This window comes from Cygnus atratus, chromosome 11 (genome assembly GCF_013377495.2).
Source record: "Cygnus atratus isolate AKBS03 ecotype Queensland, Australia chromosome 11, CAtr_DNAZoo_HiC_assembly, whole genome shotgun sequence".
NCBI classification, from domain to species: Eukaryota; Metazoa; Chordata; class Aves; order Anseriformes; family Anatidae; genus Cygnus; species Cygnus atratus.
This window is the reverse complement of record NC_066372.1, coordinates 5,459,899-5,480,727: the sequence shown is the minus strand read 5'-3', so window position 1 is coordinate 5,480,727 and position 20,829 is coordinate 5,459,899. Positions and strand designations below refer to the sequence as shown.

Genomic DNA, 20,829 nt, shown 5'->3' with positions numbered 1-20,829 from the left:
CTCTGTATGTGAATGAAAAGGACCAGTGAAAAAGGCAGCAGTTCTCCCTTAAAAAAGATACATGTAAGTTTGGAGCAAATTAAACTATTTCTTTAGGAGACAGAGATGTTTTACTAGCTTTGGTGAAGGTGGGAGACAACTAAAACCTTGCAAGCCTGACAAACAAGCATTTTGTTAACAGAAGTATCAAGCTGCTTCACAAATCTGAATTACACAATCATTTCACCAAAACGCTGTGACTTCCTGAGTAGATTGCTGGGATAGCCTGGACTTTTACTGATAAATAACTTCACTAGAATTTTTGCTTTATTGTGAAAAATTCTATGTCCCCTCCGATCTAAGAAACCTGAACAGGGTAAATATTGAGCCATGGGTTTCTAGTTTTATGAGCTACATAAACACTCAAATTCTTTCATACTGCTTTGTTTTGGGAGAAACTGTTTTTTTAATTTAAATAAATTGTTTTCAGTTTTCTAACCTTGCAGATTTAATGACTTGCAAATCCAGTAAAGCAATAAAAATGTTAAAAGTTAATTCCACACTGACTCTCTATTAAGTATGTTATAATAGTACTGCTTGCCTAATGACTTGACTGTAAGGTTAACTGATACAGTGATGCTTATTTGTTCTACTTCATAGTTAGCAAAAGACAATCTTGCAACAAGCTTTTTTAAATGCTGTACTTTCCTGCTACATCAAACAATCTCACAATAAAAGTAAACACCCTGCAATTTACGCATTACTATATCCTGTTTTAATACTTAGCAAATTTCCCTCACTTAGGGATCATCAGACTAATGCCACAAATACTAAGTAACTCATAATGGAGAAACAGCCCCAAGCATGCATCCTTAATCATCTGTCCAGCTCTGTAAAGTCTACCATCAACCTGAACATGGTTAGTCAGTGTTAAGACCATTCTGCTTTTTGAATCTGACAGCGTAAATGGAACTTCACTTTTATAGCTATCATTCTGGCAACAATACTAGCAAGAGGTGATTCATCACATTCCTTCCTGGAAAAAAAAATTAAAATAAATAGACATATTATTAAACATGCATTAGATTATAAGAGTTGCTACCACTACTAATTCCCTTTTTTTTTTTGTATATATATGATTCCTACCAAGCCTTGCATTTGTTTTATTCTCTCTCAAAAGAATAAAGTGTCAATTATTTTTCTTAAAAATAGCAAGGGTCATTGTCATTCTTCTTGTCAGGAGTAAGGGTAACTGCAGTGTTCTATTTTGATAGATTGTGGACCTGCTTGTTTATCTACCCTTTCTTTTCAGCTAGTAGCTAATGCTGTACAAATACATCTGCCTTAAAAAAAAAAAAAACACAAGAACAAAAAGAACACAACAGATCCAAGTCAGTTCTTGAATCCGTGCTATCTCCATGTATCAACACAAATTTATGTAGGGAATACTACAACTCAGGTTTAAAAAGCCTTTGGAAATAAAATATATTGCTGACTACCAATGTGTAAAATCAGTTCCCTACAGATCTCTTAGGATTTTACCAGTACTGGCTCCAGCTGAAGATTTTTAAATGCATTTATAACTGCCTCAGTGTAAAATGCATTACTTCTTGATAAATATAAATTATTTCCTACTAAAGCCATGTTACTGCAAGATATCCTTTGTAATTCTCTGAACTATTCAAAACTATAAAAACATTTTGATAAGGCACGTGTCTCATCAAAGTTGAACAAATCTTTAGAACATTAATGACCTACCTGGTCTATAATATTGGCACTGAAGATGGCTTCTTCCATGTGTCTTTCATCAGATTTTATTACTGATCGTATACTGTTCACTACGTGACGTACTTCTGGAGGGAGATTACAGTTTGAATGTTCCAAAAATTTGGCAACTAAAATTTTTGTGTCTTTATATGCCTTAAGGTCCACTAAAGAGCGTGGTCGCTCTTTTGAGGCTGTTCGCAAAGCCTTTGGCTTTAAGTGGAAATCAATTTTCCTTGTATCCCTCTGTTTTCCAGTTGGTAGGAAACTGCTCAAAGAATGCTGACAAGCAGAGGCAGCCATATGAGAATCAGAAACAGGAACTAAAAGAAGGGGGGGAAGAATATCTTTAAAGTAAATGTTGTTTTTTTAAAAACAAACAAAACACAAACCAGAACAACAAATAAAAACCACGAAAAAAAAAGCACCAAAAAAATACAACAAGGCAAGTCAAGTATCCTCACAAAAGGTTTTGTCATAAATTGTCTGTTTTCTCCAGAGATAACAAAAACGTGTCATCGAGGAAACCTTTTAACCAAAGGCCAAGGTACAATTCCTTCTCATGACCAAGAAGGGCTGTATTTAGGAAGAGTGTGGGCATAATTAAAGTACTTCATAAATCAGGCATTTTTGTTACCTCTACTTTCAGTGATTTCAGTAAACATTAATGGTAAGGGGAAACGCCAGCTACTCGGTGTTACATATGTAACTTGGAATGTTTTAGCTTGCTTGGCTTTAAGGATAAAGTTCCCCTTCCTTCTAGTTAGGCCCCAAAAATGATAAGTGGAGAATCATATATGAGAGATTGTTGAGAAATACAGAGAAAGCAAAAAAAAAAAACCACACTAAGAGTCTTTAATTGCAGCATTTGTGATTTGTGATCAAAGGCGGCTTCCAAAATAAATAAGTAAATAAATAAAGCAAAATAACCAAATGAGAAAGTTCCGCCTCCACACCTCATGCTTGCATGTGGAGAGAATCCATTTTTGCTCTTCACAGTATGCTGTGAGACAAAGAAACCCAATCCACTATATTTAGTACAAGAACCAGGAATCTGGCAAGAGGTGGGCTCAGTGAACATGTGTAAGTATGGTTCTGTTGGAACTGTACATCATGCACGTATACTGTTACTGAGCAATTTTTACTCCAAACTTTCTTGATCATATTTCTCTATCAAAAGCTTATTTTAATTTTTAAACCAAAATAAAGAAATCTACACAATCCTGATTTAGAAAACAGATCCTCACCTGTTTCTAATGTTGCTGGAGATAATCCTGCATCTTGATGCTGTCTACATGCAGGAGGAGTCCAGGCACAATGATCACCTTTAACCAAAGACAGACAGACAGAAACAGCACAATCAAGCCCTGTTATCCTGTGCGGAAAGCAAGGAAAAATACATATGGATCATTTGGATCTTTTATCATCTCCTTTACAGAATGAATCTACTCAGCTGAAATACTACTTGCAAGATGTCCATTCACAAAGAGAAACTACTATACTCAGAAACGTCCTTCAAGCTGTTAAATAAACGCAGACAGAAAGATAGTTCCTTGCTTGGTTTCCTCTTATACAGCTATCAAATCCTAAATACTTCAGGCCTAAGCACTTAAGTTACAGAAGGCTCAATGCATTCTAAGGGCAGACCTCAGACCATCCTGTATTTCCTTGGCAGACAGAGTTTGTCTTTTCAAAAAAAAAAAAAAAAAAAAAAAAGGAAAAGGAAAAGATGGAGAGGGAGAGAGAAAAAAGAAAAACAGGGAAGATGAGGCTCTCTTATTTCTATAAGAACGGTATTTTGTTCAATACTTCTACCTCTTTTTTCCTCCTTTAAAAAAAAAAAAGAATTTATTCTTTGCAGGAGAAATGCTATTAGATTAATGGGTAGGTGACCACTATGGTTACTGGTGATCCAATTAATAACAAATGTTTGCAGAGGTTCTGCAAACAGCTCTGGACATAGCTGCCTTCTAATGACAGTGTTTCTGGGATGCCAGCACAAGCATCAATGATCATAAGATCACACTATGCCGTAATTAACAGTGCACTCTTTTTGATCTCAAGCTTCTGACAGGCAAGATGGAATAAGCCCTTCCATTTCTGCTGTGCATGTTTGTGTCTGTTTTCAGAACTGAAAACTATTTTAAACTTCTTGGTAGATTAGTAGAGGTTTTCTTCCATATCTTTAGGGAAAGTTTGTAATGAAAATAATTAAATGAAGTCAAACAAACATAAGATGCTACACAGAAAAGTAAGAAAAGAGACAGCCACTGTTCCGTCTTGAATTTTCCTCATTGTGCTGACGTACTGCAACACATGAATCACAGCATGCTTAATGAGAGAAGACACTCGAGAAGTTCCATCTTCCCATCCTTTATTACCCGGCTTAACACATCTGTGCCAGAGACAAAACTACAGTACTGGCCACTATCCTGAATTACCTGGAACACAGGCACTACCATAATCACCCTGGAGTATCCCAGGACAATCAGCTGACAGAGCCACGTGGTCTACCACATTTCAGTATAGATACAGTTTACTGAAACAAAGATCAGTGCTCAAAGTTGATTCTGTCCTCCTTTGCTATGACAAACTTTATGGAGAAAAGACAGGCAAATGTGCAAACCTCTCATTTGTAAGGTTCCCCCCCCACCTCCTCTATTTTTTTAAGTGGTAAAAACTTTTTACAGAGATTTTATGTGAATGCACGAGACTTAAATTGTCAGGGACTACACAGTGATTATAAAGGCAACTATTACACTGAACTTTCATCTACTTTCTATACTAGAAATGGCAGATACTTTAAAACAAATAAACAAGCTCACTTTCAGCGTTAAATGATAAACGGGGGAATTACTGAGTCCATCCTGCCAAGATGTGCTTGAAGCACTTGAATTGTGTGTTATCAATCTAAAAGCCTACCCAGTTGTATGCCTGATTCCCAGATCACTAATATTAGGTCTCACACCTGTTGTGTCACAACCCTGTTGCACTCATGCAACATCCCTGTGCCAAATAATTTATGCTCCAAACTAGGTGCAGTGCAATCACAGTAACATTCAAGACCAATTTCAAAAATAAAAAAAGCTGTACACAGTTAACTTTAAGGTTGCACTTCTAAACCTGTCACCATTGACTTCTATGGGCTCGTTAATCAGCAGGTGAGTTATTTTTCTTAAAGCAAAAAGACAGGATCCTAGGACAAAACTAAACCCCACTTACTGATCTCACCATTACATTTTCCCATTTGTGAAAATGCCTGAAGCTCCCCCAACCCTCAATTCCCCAAAATCTGTAGCATGACTTATTAGTCTCAACAATATGCAGTTAGACCAGTAGTCAAGATCAAATGCTTCTTTAAGTGAGCTGAGTATAAAGAACTTCAGCTGTGTGTCACAGCTTAGGAAAAGCGTGCTGAGGGGCTGCTACAAGCAGCCTGTACATGTTAGCAGAATTGTGCCACTTCTGATTTCCAAATAAAGGTCATCAACAAGTAGAGCAAGGAAGGTGAGTGAAATGAAGTAGTGAAAACCTTCACAGAGTAAAATTTTGCAAATTCTAGTTTGCCAAAAATATAAATGAAAGAAATGTGCAGATCTAACCTCAAGTGCTTCTCTTGAACATCCAGTTTTAAAGAATCTTCTGTACACAGCATAACGGCAAACTAGGCCAGCACAAATACATTCCCTCTGAGTTACCCCATCTCATGCTCCCCCTCTGCCATGTGTATATCAGTATCTCTAGAACTTTCTCTGCTTCATTATTCATTATTACAATTTTTGCTAAGACCAGTTAAATCTCAGTAATGTTTAACCCCTGTTCTCAACTAGGGAACTCGGAAATTAGTCAAAGTAATTCCTATAACTATAATAAATTAAATAATGCCACTCCTCCAGAAAAGATGATGGATGTATTTAGGACGTGTTAAGAATGACGGCAGAGCATCTGTTGTGGCAGATGTCCCAGCAGTCAGCTAGAGCACATAGATATGGCTGCCTACATTAATATCTCTGTCAAACACTACTCAAAGAGCATATGGAGCCCAATATGGAAAACGCACACAATGCAATCCAGAAGAGAAAGGGCTGTTCTTCTCATGTTTGGCACAGCGTAAAGGATTCAGGAATTCCTACTTACTGTCTGCACAGCAGCTTCATAGCACCTACATATCCTAGCCGAGTAAATTTCATAAAATAAGTGCAGACTTCTAGATTAAAGATTCACATTTCCTCAACAGCATGCTGAAGCCAGATTTCTAAAGGCAGAAGACATTCAATTACTGGACTAGGTATGAGGTCTCTGAAATTCATAAGAACAGAATAATGATGCAAAACACATAATAGAACCAACACTTCATCTTCCTAAATGAAACCAGTCATTTCAGCATTTTGTCTACTTTTGTTCTGAGCTAGTCATGATTTTTTTCTTTAGAAGCCTTAGAAAGCCCAGTGAATGCATATGTATCAGCATCATCTGTCTGACAACTCACAAAGCTTTCATCTTTACTTTCAAACCACTTCTCCAAGTTACCCCTTTGAATCTCTCCAGTTTACATCCTTTTGTAAAACCTGTACTTTTCAAACGTTTTAAATCTACATTCCTGCTGTTATTTGACCAAGCCACTCCCTACTAAATCAAACGTTTATTTTCCACCAATAAGCTGATTGTTATGAAGATACAGTGTTCAGCTAACAAACTCCTCTCCTCTTCTTCCCAACTTGTCTAAAAGGAGATTCATAGCAGAAGATGCTTATCCTCAGCAGTCAAAAGCTTTCCTTTTCATTCATCAACTTGTCATGTGCCTCATCTTTCATTTATTTTTCTTTAAAACTTGTCACTGTACAGTCCAATACAGTTACATTGTGACTGCCTCTGAAATGAACCAGTCCTGTCAATGTCAGTGTCACCTTCAGGAAACACAACCTGCCATATTATAAGCATGACAGCTCAATTAATCATTTCCCACATAGAACCCAGCTATTGTTCAACCTTGTAGTTCAGTTTCTCAATATAACAGTAAAAGAGGGGTGAAAGCATCTACTCAGGAGATGGTTTTCTGATCAGCACAGAAAGGCTGGTACAATTCAGAAAATCCAAAATTAATTTCACTCTGTCATTTTTACCACTTTCACTTAAACAAAATTAAATCTAGATGGTGTGCACAGAATTAAAGTCTTCACATGTCAGTCAACCCTCACAAAGATTTCACAATGTACAGCAGCACTAAATGCATAAAACCAACATCACTCCACGCTCCATCAGCCTCATTACACTACACCTACCTTCTGGATAAGACGAACACGATACAGGATCACTCGATGATCGGACTATATTTGAATTTCGGTATTTTGTCACATGGTGCTGCTGGACAGTACTCTCAGGGCTGCTCGCATACGATGCAGTATTTGGAGGTCCAAAACAGGGAGCAGTCTGGGAAGGGACAGCATGCTGGCTAGAGACCATACAGCAGATCTTTTCTTTCAAATGTGCCGTGACATTGCTTTCTTGAGCAGAACTCTGCAATTCTCTTTCTGAGGGGCTGAAATTCTCTGAGGAACAGTCTGAGGGTCTGCCGTGGGCACAGTTCTCATTTTCCTGTCCTTGTGACTGGTCCATAGATGCTCTGCTGTGCAAACTGTCATCCTCATCAGGAAAACCCTCTGAGCAAGTTCTGTGGAACCTGCAGTGGATGCTGTAATCCAGACTGCTGCAGCTCTGGCCTGTAGCCCCTTTGCGGCTTGTACAGCAGGGAGAAAAATCTGCCGAACGGAGAGACCCCTGAACTTCCAGCGAACAAAGATCTTCGGAGGAGCAGCTGTGGTCTGGGACATCAGCAGCCTCAGAGACCATCAATGAGGTGCTCTCACCAGAAACTGCAAAACAAGAGATCCAGAGAAAAAGGAAGACTTCTTGCACCACCACCCCCCCCGCGCTTTCAACATACTAATTTAAATTTAGGAATTGTCAAGTAGATCAATAATGATTCAAAACCTTTCAGGTGACAGAATGCCAAAGTATTAACATAATTTACTTGTTTTTAGTGTCTTTCAGCGCAGGTTATTTGTGTTGTCAACTACTTTCATCAGTTAATAAGCATTTTTGAGCACTGAAGCCAAAGTTCCATCTGAAACCACATTTGGATAGCAGCAGATCTTCCACTGCTGGTTTCTCTGGTAAGCAGCGAGAGATTGCACGTGGTGGTAGGCAAAGTAATACTTCACAGAAATGCTGGAAAAACAAGGCTCTGATTGCTTCCAAACCTATCACTACCGTAAATATGAGCTTCCTAACCAGGCATAATTTCCTTCAAACATGCATCTAAGATCTTTACAAATGAGAACTCTTCACATCACATCTCTGGCACACAACCTAAGAAATCAGACACTCACACTTCAGATACAAGCTAAACATTCTGTGCAGGGCCACATCATCTCGGAAGCCCTCTGTATTACAAATTGACATCGTTAACACTTCCTCTGTCGTGTGTTCATATAGACATTATGGATGAAAATGACTCCTTGTATGAAAAAAAGTATTTGGCTCTGCATTATTCCCAAATTTGTGACAGAAATGAAAGAAATAGAACTAGATCACATCATCTCCCAGCCTCCAGTAATATAAGCAACATTTTTCCCTGATCTGACTGCAATTCCTGAGAAGGTCCTACATCCAAAATCAAAATATTTACAAAATATAAATCACATTATTCTATTCAGCTCAGCATCCTCTGATGCCATTTTCTGCATAACAGCTGTCACTAACCATACTCATGAGACAAATGTATTTTAACTTTTGTGTTCACAGGAACAGAAAAATAGGATCTTGCAGTGAATAAGACAATGCTCATAAGCACCCCCAAATTTTGGTGTCTAGGAAGCAGAAAGCTTTTCACAGTAGGCAGAAATTAACTATTAAAATGAAAAACAAGTATTCATGAAATTAGATTTTATGAAAGACATTTTTTCCTTACATAAAATGGATCAAGCCAACTATTTTCTTTTGGGGCTCCTAGGAAATAGATTTGTAATACTTACAACGCAATCACAAGATTGCCAAAAAGGACATTATAATCACTTACGGAAATACATCTGTGCAGCTACATTATGTTAAAAATGCATAATATGCACTGCTCAAACTGCCGTAGTTTATTGGACCATTTATATATGTGATGGGTCCCCAAACATTTTTTTACCTAACGAGATGATTCTTTTCAACATACTCTTTTAAATGAGGCTTTGAAACATCTATAAAGTTATATGGATAACTGGATAAATGAAAGTATGAAGTTTGTGCCTGTCTTCAGAGCAAAACTCTTCACTGTCTTAACTCTGGTTTGGTTGGATTTAACTGAGAGCTAGACTGGGGCTGTTTGTACCATTTTCCACCTCAGGGGCCTTACACCGTATTTCCACCACTCAAGGGCTTTACACTGTATTTACAGCTTCATACTGTGCTACTCTTCCATGGGCACTTTTTTTTTTCCGAGTACTATACAAAGCAGGAGAAGGGGGTTGAAGAAGATGAGAAGGGATCACTGCTCAGAAGGCAGGGAATGGTGACATCTGATTGATTTCGCACAACCAGAGGACCTTCCTGGTTCCCCTTCATGTGTGCACATCACAGTATGTAACGTCAAAACCATGGCTTTAGAGCTGGTCCACTGCTTCCAGATATTCAAAAGTCTTGCACTGGCAAGACCTGCTCTTAAAATTTAGTTTCATATGTGGATGTGAAGTCCAAACGTACTTTTGTATTTTGGTACCTAGCTGTGCAGACCAAGTCCTTGTTAATAACAGAAATTAAAGGCCAGTCACCTTCAGTTATCATACTCCATTGCGGTTGTCAAACATCAGCTTGTTTGTTTTAATATTTAGCAGTAGTTAAAGGTGACAGCTGATGGCTCTGGAAATTGAAATCCTTCAATTATATGCAGAACAGACACTGTGTTTAAGACCAGATTCTGCTTGCTAGGCTGCTCCTCTCTGCCTATAAGTGTACTAACTGAGAACACCTACCAGTCTGTTCATTATATGAAATTATATGAAAAGTATTTATTGGAAGTTTTACTACAGTAATTTTACTACAGTAATTATTTAATGCAAACTACCCAGCATCTTTCAATCTGCATAGCTGAAACCACTGAGTTTAAAAGGCCCTCCACAGCAACAGACACATTAAGAAGGCCTCTGTTAGTAACTTTTTTACTTAAAACAAACATGCTCTGAGCTGTTACTCATATGCTACTCTCATTCACATCTGTGCTTCAGGAAGCACATTTTTTGTCTGGGCTGCTGGAAGCCATGCAGGGTAACTACAACATGCAGAGGGGACATGTGCACTATCATACAGGCACTCATGTTTGCTGACAATGAGAAACAAACTGCCTGTTATACGCAGAACTCTTCAAAGAGAAATGACAGTTGCCGTATCTGCCTCAAAGGGCTTTAATCACAATGAGTACGCTTCCAGGGGAGCTACAGAGCATGCTTTGTTAAACAGAATTCCCTTCTCAATTCCACTGTGCTTCCAGCCACATCTTTTATGGCTGTGAAAAGGTTCTTGCCATGAACAATTTGGAAGCAAATCCTTCTTTCTATATTGGTGAAGGCAGAAAAGAAGTAAAAGCCCACCCAAAAATCGTACACAAAAATCTCTCTGCCAAGTGGACAACAATAACACTATGATCAATCACCTTGTGTGCTGAAGCCCGGGGTCATGTTCCTCTCACCCACGCTTGATTCAGATACTTGCTGATCAGTACCAGTGACCTAAATGAAAATCGTTTAATGAAACAGTACATTAGTAGACAGTTTACCAAAACAAAGTATAGCACTGATGATCTGAACAATACAGAGCTGGCAACGTGAAATAACTATCTGCTGCTATTCAGTCTGAAAACTAATTGCAATATTTTACAATGTTTTTGGGTCAGGAAAAATGCAGTGCAAAGCAACATGCTTAAAGCATTTGTTAGTTTGTTTTTCTAGAATCTACAAGCTAAATTCATCTTGAATACACAGCAGCTGGGGCTGCATGGCCACATTACAAAACTTGCATGTCTGCAGTGCTTCAAACTTATTAAAAACAGTCTCTTTTTCAATATTCTATATTTTTCGTATTACGTTTCACATTATGTTTCATATTATATCACCCTAAAAAGGATGGAGAAAAAAAATAACCACAAAAACAATCATAAGAGCAGTATTTTCCTCTGTGTATTTGCCAAGATGTTAATACCTGCTGTATTTCTAAGCCCTATAACATCACTGCCACACTGAGGGGCAGGGTGTTCTTCACCCTATCGGAGATTGCTGAAGGGAGATAATACTAGTGACTTTTTTCTGAAAGAGTAGATCTAAGTGGGTAACTTCCCTTCACTTTTGAAAATCGTGACAACAAAATATAGAATCAGTCCTGCTGGAAAAACTTCATACATAAACAACTGAAATTTGGAAATTTTTCTTTCTACTGATTTTAATAGACTTTGGTGTTGAACCTTTTTGCCAGTCTCATTAAATTTTCAGCAGATCTTTGGGATTATGATTATTGTATGTATATTTAATAAAAAGGTTCCAATAAATAGCTCATAAGAATACATGTGAAAAATATAGAAAGACAGGTCAAAGGGAATAAGATGAATACTATCTTTAGTAGAAAGAATCAAATCTACTACTGTAGGGCCACAATTAACTAGTAAAAGCTCATTACAGTTGGTGACAGACTTTAGAAATAACCATCATTCACCTCTTTGAAAACCTTTTTGTCAAGAGATTAATTTGTATCTGGCCTTCTAAAAAATTGAATGTGACACTATTACTCTGAACTTATTAAGAAAAGAGCTTTCAATGCATATGCCAGTGTAGATTAATGCATACATATATACACATAGCTTACTGCACCCACTCATTTCTAAAACATCTATCCATAGCTTACTCTCACCAAGTGATCAAAAAACATTTTTCAGACACAATTTTTAACAGTGACTCTAAGCCTAAGGGTTTGTGAATATAACCCCCCAAAATAAAAAAGAACCAGAAACATTTTAACTCAGCAATACACGAATAAGGGATTGGAAAACAAAGAAAAGGCAAAAGCAGTCATATTTTTAGAAATATGCTTGAAAATTTCTTAAGAGATCTTTTTTCTTTGAAGAAAACTACCATATCTGTCGTAATAAAAAGATCAGTGATGTCATTGTAAGTTGCAGATGACTCCCGTGAACTCACTGTGGAAGTGCTTACTCTTCTGCTTCAATCTAGCACAACACATTCATGTCTTTAGTACGTTTTATTCACTACATCAGCGTTTTAGAAATATTCTACTGCTTATGCTGAAATAATAGCCTTCATCAGCTAGGAGATTTATATTTTCCAACCTGAACACCTACTACCAAACTGCAAAAAGTTTACTTTTGAAAACGGAAATTGTAATTTCCGTAATTGGTAATGCAAGAGCAACTTTATGGAAGCAAGTATAAGCTTGTAAAAAGTAGTAAAGTTTTGTCCAAAGCAGGAAGTGTCCTCAAGTGCTTTTTGTTGCTGCAGAAAGTTGGATCAGAAAATAAAATGATTATTTTCTCTAACTAGGCTTCTGAAGAAATAATGTTTTAAAGGTATTTGCTGTTTGTGTTTTAAAATCTAAAGGTTCTTCTAAAATTTATGTCGTTTCACAAATTCCTAACCATGACAAAAGAATATCTGCTGAATACTTGTGCTGAAATGTTTATTGGCCTTGTACATTCTCCCAGTCACCTGGCAGATGTAGTAGCATTGTCTAGTACCTATAAAATGGTCTAGTGCCTATAAAATCAGTTACATGCAAGGTTGAGGTTTTGGCAAATCTCCACTACCGAAAAAGAACCATCTGTAGCTTCGATCTAGTAAATTTAAAATAATTCCTGAATTTACTTTATATGTATTTGTAATTGATTAATCTTCTTGCCTGGGGGGGAAGGAGAATCATGGTTTTAGTTGTAGGAGATAACAGTGACAAGATTTAGTTAGATCAACCGTGTACAGCTGGCACATGGGCTTACACAGCTTCCTGCACTGCCTAGTGTAACAAACCTTACTGACTTGTACATTCTTCAACATAAAGGCTGGCAAACACAGTCACTAAGTTATCAATAGAAAAAGGTAAGAAAAAACATGCTTTTAACAAGTCTGAACAGACTACAAGTTAGTAAAACATAAAATAGTCACTGGTATAATTCACCCAGATCCTTGATATGCTTGTTCTTTTCTACATCCTAGTCAATACCTCCCATGGAAAATAGTGTGGAAAACTTTTTCTTCCATGGTCATAAAACCAGAATTCCTAATCAGTACAGATGACAACAGCAATTTTTGTTTAGATGCAACCAGTTAAATTAGCACTGACATTTGTTGTGTATGAAATGCATGAATACCGAATCTAATTTGATACAATTTAATAAAACTCTAAGGAGCTCAATCCATCTAAACCCAAACACAATCTATTGCTTGATGCTCAGTAAGAGATTAATAATTACTGTCACATAATGGTTCCCAGAAGCACTTCTGTAGCTAAAGCTCTGCCGTGATTTCCATTGCAAAGTGAGAGCTTCAGTTCACACTGTCCTGTGGCTTGATGTGTATTAAATGGGAACATTTGCACCACATAAAAATTTAGGATTCCATTTGTTTCCTATTAAAGACCTAAAACTGTCTTGGACTTTGTCTCTATTCCTCCATTTACAGACTGATTGTGACACTGACTGCAAAAAATAGGCTAGGGCTTTTGCCATGAAAAGCAGCATACAAAGGTGCTGTGTAGGCTTTAGTTAGCATTGCCTATATACTTCACTTCTGATACAGAGCACCTGTTCTTATTTTGCTCCTGCAAGCTCTCCTAATCAGCAGCTATCAGTCAGATGTAAACTTGCTATGCAATTACCACCACTTAGTAATTTAAAATCACCACTCCTTTTCACTATGTGACAAATGCTTCTGGAACCCATCTGTCCTGAGATGGACATGCAAGGTACTGACACTGACCCCAGATACAAAAGTTTAGCAGTTAATACAGCTATAAATTAAAGCTCATTGTCTCCTTGAAAGAGCATGACTTTGCTACTTTAAATTATGGCTTGTTAAATTATATTTTTGTTATATGCTAGGTGCTGTTATGCTGTTGGATACTGATGTACTGATGCAAAGTGTAATCCCAATTACAAAAGCTCCCAAATTGATTTTGTGCTTAACAATAAACAGACCTTCTAAACGTTACTTAGTACTACATAAAAAAATCTTATCACAGATATGATCAATCTTTTCCCCCCAAACAATGTATAATTCATATTACTTTTGTCTTTTTTTTTTAAAAAAAAAAGATATTAATTGCTGAAAAAAATCAACTCCTTCAGGGCTTGCAGGTTCCTCTGACTCAAAGTACAATTAACTCCTAAATTATTTTAGATCATTAAAATAATCTAAAAGTGTTTCACATCATGAACATTTGGAGACTACGTAAAGAATTTCCTTTGACTTTCCTTACCTGACTGGCAGGTGTCTCTCCAATCACTGCCTCATAAGGAGGGGGCAGCTCAGTTGGATACAATATTCCTGGGCTGTTAATGGTGACTTCATATAAAGCACTGAACGAGGAATGATGAAAGTCCAAATGGAGTCCTCTACTTAAAAACAGAAACAAGGCAAATTAACTCTTAGGAAATTACATTAGATTTATTTGGCAGACTATTATCTATGCCACAGTGATGTAGAGCTTGCTTTGTATCAAAAGCAAATACACTACAAAGAATTTCATTCAAGAAATGCAGAGAGCCAAAATGAAGCCCTCATTCATAGCGTAGCTTTAAAAAACTGCATTTTATTTTGGGTATCAGCCATCTGTACTAGCCCATTTCAATCACTCATGTCCTTCACTACTCCACAACAATGCACATACACAGCAATCATTCCCTTAGAAAATTAAATCTCACGTTCAACTTCAAGTGCACAATGTTAACCATAAAAGGATTATCTATAAGCTCAGTTCTGCTTTAAGTTCAGGTGTTGTTATCCCTGCCTTTAGTTAAGTTCAATCACTTCTCTATCACAACAGTGATAGAGAATATATATATTTCCGCATGAGTTCTAACAAGTTTGCAGAATAGATATGTAATCTCCCTGGAAAAGAAGCACCTAATGTAAGCAGAAGACATTGCTTTGTATTCTTTGAAAGAGTTTCATAGTCTGTAGCTCAGAGCTATGCAGTAACTAACAACAGGGAAGAAGAATCACCTCTGTGCCTCTACCACAGGTGTGCAGGTGTACTCTGGTGGGTAGTAGGGTGGAGGTGGTATTGGTGGTATGAACTCATCGAAATCCAAGGTCTGATGCAGGATAGTCCCGTGCGGAGTCATGCAGTCCGGATTGGCGGAATGTGGCCGCTGCGGCAGAAACTGAAAATGAATAGGTCAAGTTCCTTCAGATGGTAGAAACAAAACCATTACCGATAACATGAATTGTAACAAAGGTCAGTTTTAGCAATTCTGATCAATACATGATTTTATGAATACCCATACTGAAATGGAAGAGACACTTCTGGAAGCATAAGAATATGTGAGATCAGCAAGGAGTGAGAATTAAATTGCTAAAATATAAAACAACGTCTTACTAAAGGCAGAGGGATCTGTGCCTCAAAGCACTTACCCTTAGGGTGGAGAACAGGCATTTCAAATTAAACAACATTTCAAGAAAAAATTCTACCTCACAATACAAATTTGTTATAGCATTACATTATCATCCGCACTTTAATAATTGAGTAACAATAGATACAATAACTAAAATAACAAAATACTTGCATGTTTTTGCTTCCAATTTGAAATGCCTTGTGGTTAAAACAAAACTGAACAACCCCCAAATAAAACAAACTAGAAATCAGTTGCCATATAGTCATTACATTTTGACTAAGGATACTATATTTTTCACTTAAGCAACAACAAAAAAAGCACCACTTAAAATTATTCTTAATAAACATTTATCATTTGGTGATACAGATAGAGCACATGTATACATTGTATAAAGGTTTTAAATGCTGGTATGAATGTAAGATATATATTTATTCCATATAAACATCTCACAACCAAAAAGAAAATAACCACAATAAATAATAAAAACTAATAATTCTGCAAAGCACTGCCAATATTTGTGTCAAGAACCTAATCAACTTCTAGCACAGCAGTGATATCAAGAAGCCATTCTGATACTTTTGGTGTCAGGTAAAATGCCTTCTAAGCAAAGGCTTAAACTGCTTCAGGGTTAAATATGGACATTCTGCAGATCACAAGGAATCCAGATGCCTCGGCCTGGCTCCCACAAAAGAAAGGGAATGAACAGACAATCAAAAAGGACTGAATTCTTCCTTCTTCAGCAAGCTTCTGCTGTCATATCACTTTTTTAGATCTTTAGGTAAGCTGCTCTTTAGCTCTTGCCATTTACAAGTGAGCTAAGAAAATTTACTAAAGGCACATTTCTCTTTTACATTGGAATAAGGGAAGATGTGTGTACTGTCATCTCATTATATCATTACTATTTTTAAAAAACATGATAAAGACTGAAAAAGCAATTAAAAAATGAAAACGTTTATACTCGGGAAATCCAGTAAACAGAAAGTAACTGACTTTCATTTTTCTTGTCAGTTTTATATTTTTCACTATTTCAGTAAAATGTGCCTTGGCACAGTTATTCTGACTTTAGATCACTGCACAAGTGTTGTTGGTCTTTGGTATTTAGAAGGTTGAGTTACATCTTAATTCTACCAAACACACCACCTACGTTGTATTAACCTTTCACTTTTGAAGCAACACAACATAGGGCCAGGGAGGACTGATTTCAGCTGTTTGGGAAAATGAACCAGTAGTTTCTTATTAGCTGTATCTCTAGAGATATTTTCACAATTATTAAATATAGAACCTTCACTTCAGAATACTTCTATAACCAATGACTTTCAGATGTTTTTTCATGTCTACTAATGGTACAGGAATAAGAGGTTTAATCCTCATTACATAGAACGTCTGATGCTGTTACCCTGAGTACAATCAGGCATTTCTACTGGTTTCTCTTACAGAATAAAACACCTAAGATGTTTAGATTTAGAGCTTAGTGATATGGTTTAGTGGAGGACTTGTTAGCGTTAGGTCAGAGGTTGGACTAGGTGATCTTGGAGGTCTCTTCCAATCTAGATGATTCTGTGATTACATTAACCACTGTTAACTGCTAAACAGCAAGCCTTTGCCTTAAGTGATACATACAAATCATCAGTCCGTTATCTTCCCAAACACATTGAAGAATCTTTTAGAAAAACAGAAAGCAACTAAAGGTAAAGATGAAATATCAATCTAGTGCCAGTAAAAAAAAAAAAAAGGGTCTCTTCCAGAAATTAAACCAAACTTAACTAAATGACCTTAATCTGTAGAAAAAAATATCATAATGAAAGCATATCTGTGCACTCAGCTCACATTTTGTACCCTAGTTGATTCCAACAGACTCTGGACAATTCTTTTCCTAGAAGAGGTGGTGATTTTTGACACCTTTACGGTCTTGACACTGAGCACTTCTCTTTTACAACTTTACGTTCCCCCAGGCTATTTACACATACTGCCAGGGAACCCAGCAGTTGGTTTCCTCCACCAGAGAAGAGGTAGCTCTATCTCTTTCTCAAGCTTCCCAGAGCTTGTTTCATTCGGACATATATAACGGGCAATAGTCTTAATACTTTTCAGAACAAGGCAATTAACAGAGAGCAATTCTACAGCGAATGAAGCATCAGCATGTATTTTGTGGGATGTAAGTGACAGAAGGGAAAGGTTTTGCACAGGAGATAGTAGGCTGTGATTCAAGAAGGAACAGACCTAATGTTTAGATGCAGTTCAGCTTAACAGCAGAATCATTTGCATCCCTTTCAAGAAACTTTACTGTGAATACAAGTCATGGCAATGAACTGGGTGACCAGTGCTGAAAATGAGTGGCAAAATGGACATGAAAGAAACACATATTTGGAGGGGTGTTTATAAATGACAGTTTACCTGTGTGATATCATCCTGATGGAAGGCACAGAAATTAAATTGAAAGAGGCTGTAAGAGGGAGACTAGCAGAAAATGAAACAACTGCAAATATAAGGGATTATCAGAAAGAACAGACATCCTTGAGAAAACAGCGGGAAAGCTATTAAGCAGGAATTAAATGATACATTATTCCATACTTCCCTATCTCCTCTTCTCTACCAGCCTGCAAAAGTTTATTCTTCCCACAATAAAATGTATTTTAAAAATCTTGAAGAGAGTCTCAAATGTTGAAGGCTAGCAGGAACCCAGCAAAGACGTAAAGCAAAGTCTCCAAGGGAGACAACTAGAAAAAGAAACAGCAAGGAAACGCAAGCAGCAGACAGAGCTGGACTAGGTGGAGGAACACTGACAAACACTTACAAGGAAACACACTTTTCTTTGTATTACAAAGCAGTTGTTAGTGAGTAATCAGTCTCAAAATAGTTGATGGCAATTGAATAGCAGTAAGAACTGTGAAACCAAAAATTGGTATGACCTGCTTGGTCACAAGTACAGACAAGGTCAAGCTACATTCAAGTGTCATTTCAAAAACTATAGCTCACACTAAGAAACAACTCAGTGTGTCTCCTAGCCAGGCTTTTGGGATTAAACCAGTGATGACTGCAGAAGCAATGGATAGAAAATTGTCACAGACGAGGACAAACAGTAAACAGCACCACTGTTAAATACAGTAAATAGTCAACACTGTTAAAAACTTCGCATAACTTTACACTTATTAATAGCTACTGTGAATACATTTACTATGCATAACTTGGTAACCCTGTCTCTGGAAATCCCAAATGCTCGGCCATTTCTCTTGACCACCTGGAGCTGCTGGGAACTTTCAGAAATCCAACAGACAATGAAACACAGATCTAGAATTCATGCTGTTTGTCCTGGTTTCCGTTAGGACAGAGTTAATTTTCCTCCTAGTAGCTGGTAGGGTGCTATGTTTTGGATTAGGATGAGAAGAGCGCTGATAACATGCTGATGTTTTAATTGTTGCAGAGCAGTGCTTACACCAAGCCAAGGACTTTTCAGCTTCTCACTCTGTCCTGCCAGCGGGCAGGCTAGGGGTGCAGCAAGAGCTAGGAGGGGACAGACCCAGGACAGCTGACCCAAACTGGCCAAAGGGGTATTCCATACCATCTGACATTATGCTAAACGATATATAGGGGTGGCTAGCTGGGGTGGGGGGGGGGGGCGGCTGCTCGGGGATAGGCTGGGCATTGGTCAACAGGTGGTGAGCAATTGCATTGTGCATCACTTGTTTCGCACACATTATTATTATTAATACTATTATTATTATTATTGTTATTATTTTTCCTGTCTTAATAAACTGTCTTTATCTCAACTCACAGGCTTCACTTTCTTGTTTCTCTCCCCCATCCCAGAGAGGGAGGGGGGAGGGCGAGCGAACAGCTGTGTGGTGTTTAGCTGTCAGCCGGGTTAAACCACAGCACTATTCTTTTAGGAAATAGCTCGTTATGTTTGAAGCTTGACAGTCAAAATATTACATCCATGCAGGTTTTTTCCCATCCTTGGACTAAAGATGGCCTTGCTTTTGTGTATGCAATATGTCTGATACATAATAGATATAGAAGGCAACACAGTGCACACACTGCATGTAGAAATGTGTATGTTGAATTGGACATGCCTAACTTTGATAGAGCAGGCTCTCTCATTCAAACAGCCCTCATTTCATACTGAGGACAACTTCATTTGTTACTTGGTTTGCAGTTATGAGTGAAGACAAAAACACGCTATGCCGCTGTGGCAGGGTAAACCCAGAAGTTGTACAATGCTGCATTTTCGTACCCATTTCAGAGCCTGAATGCAACACAGAAGTTAGCTCTGGCACTAGTAGCAAGTTGTTATGAAGAAGAGAATCAGAAACACAAATGTTAGGAACACATCACTTCCAGCAGACCAGAAGTAAAAGTTTTTTGAAAATTCATTTATATTCAGGGGTACATATGCCATGGTAAGGGGAACTCCACACAGCCAGTGACATGGGACTGAATGTCAGTCACCTTCCAGCAAGCTCATAACCTGCAGCAAGACATACATGCTGTCATTTCCAAGTGAAGAAGGCAGTGCTTCATGGAAAGATTATTCTTCACAGTTTTTAGTTCTTTGAGGTGAAACAACCACCACTAGATAGGTAAGAAATAAGTCTATTAAATGTATTCTCTTTTTTCATTGTCAGACCAAATTTCCAGTTCTTCACTCATAGTTCTATAAGATGGCCACTGGAGTCACCAGAATGGTTGTCATTTACTATCTATATTTAGAATATTTTGAGTATATTCAGGTAAAAGCCAACAGAGAATTATCATTACTGAATTGACAAAACAGCAGACAGAACTGTAAATTTAATTCTCTACAGAAACAGTTACCTTATGTAATACAACGTGGTAAGTCCTTCTACCCCAGATCTGTAAGACTAAGAACTCCTCATCTATATTTCAGGTATGGTTCATCCCCACCAAACCAGAACAAAGACATCCTCCATTCTGTGTACTCTGCAGCTGATCAGCACTGTTGACTCCATGTGAACAACAGTGATTTACTGCTCAGCAACCATGACATCTCTAAAACAGTAACTGCCATACATGAGTATGCCACTAGTGCTGTAGGGCAACCTTCTTATCGAGACTACTTCCCATACCTGTATGTAATTAACTCTGCCTTCCATATCACATTTAATACATTTACACTGTAACTTTGAAATAATTCCTTTGGAGATTCCAGTACTCATTATCCTCATTTCAGTCTCTCTCTGACATTTCTAAAAACTTGCCAATTCCTGGGGATAGGAAAAAAAATAATTGCATATAATTAAATATTGGCATGTTATCTATAATAAAAGCTCTTTGTAAGAATACTTGTCTTCAATTAACTGTTGTCCTCCTCCTGGACAGGTTGCTTTTCTCCTTTTTTAAAATTGTGGAGTTAGTATTTCCTGGAGAGGAAGGTAGATACTAATTGTCTGCAAGAACAGAAGGATCAAGCCAGACTT

General features: G+C 37.5%; 1 protein-coding gene across 5 annotated transcripts in view; it reads right to left on the bottom strand.

Annotated features, from left to right (window-relative positions):
* Window positions 1–20,829, bottom strand: part of ENTREP2 (endosomal transmembrane epsin interactor 2) — a 137,959-nt gene that overhangs the window by 1,009 nt on the left and 116,121 nt on the right. For 3 of the 5 annotated variants that reach the window (XM_035553864.2, XM_035553866.2, XM_050712969.1), the window contains 6 exons: window positions 15,003–15,163; window positions 14,257–14,395; window positions 10,436–10,511; window positions 7,026–7,616; window positions 2,991–3,068; window positions 1,738–2,066 (listed from right to left, as the gene is read on the bottom strand). In XM_035553864.2, coding sequence (XP_035409757.1) covers window positions 1,738–2,066; window positions 2,991–3,068; window positions 7,026–7,616; window positions 10,436–10,511; window positions 14,257–14,395; window positions 15,003–15,163 — 1,374 coding nt within the window. The remainder of the gene's footprint in view (window positions 1–1,737; window positions 2,067–2,990; window positions 3,069–7,025; window positions 7,617–10,435; window positions 10,512–14,256; window positions 14,396–15,002; window positions 15,164–20,829) is intronic. The other 2 variants (XM_035553867.2, XM_035553865.2) reach the window with 2 other exon arrangements.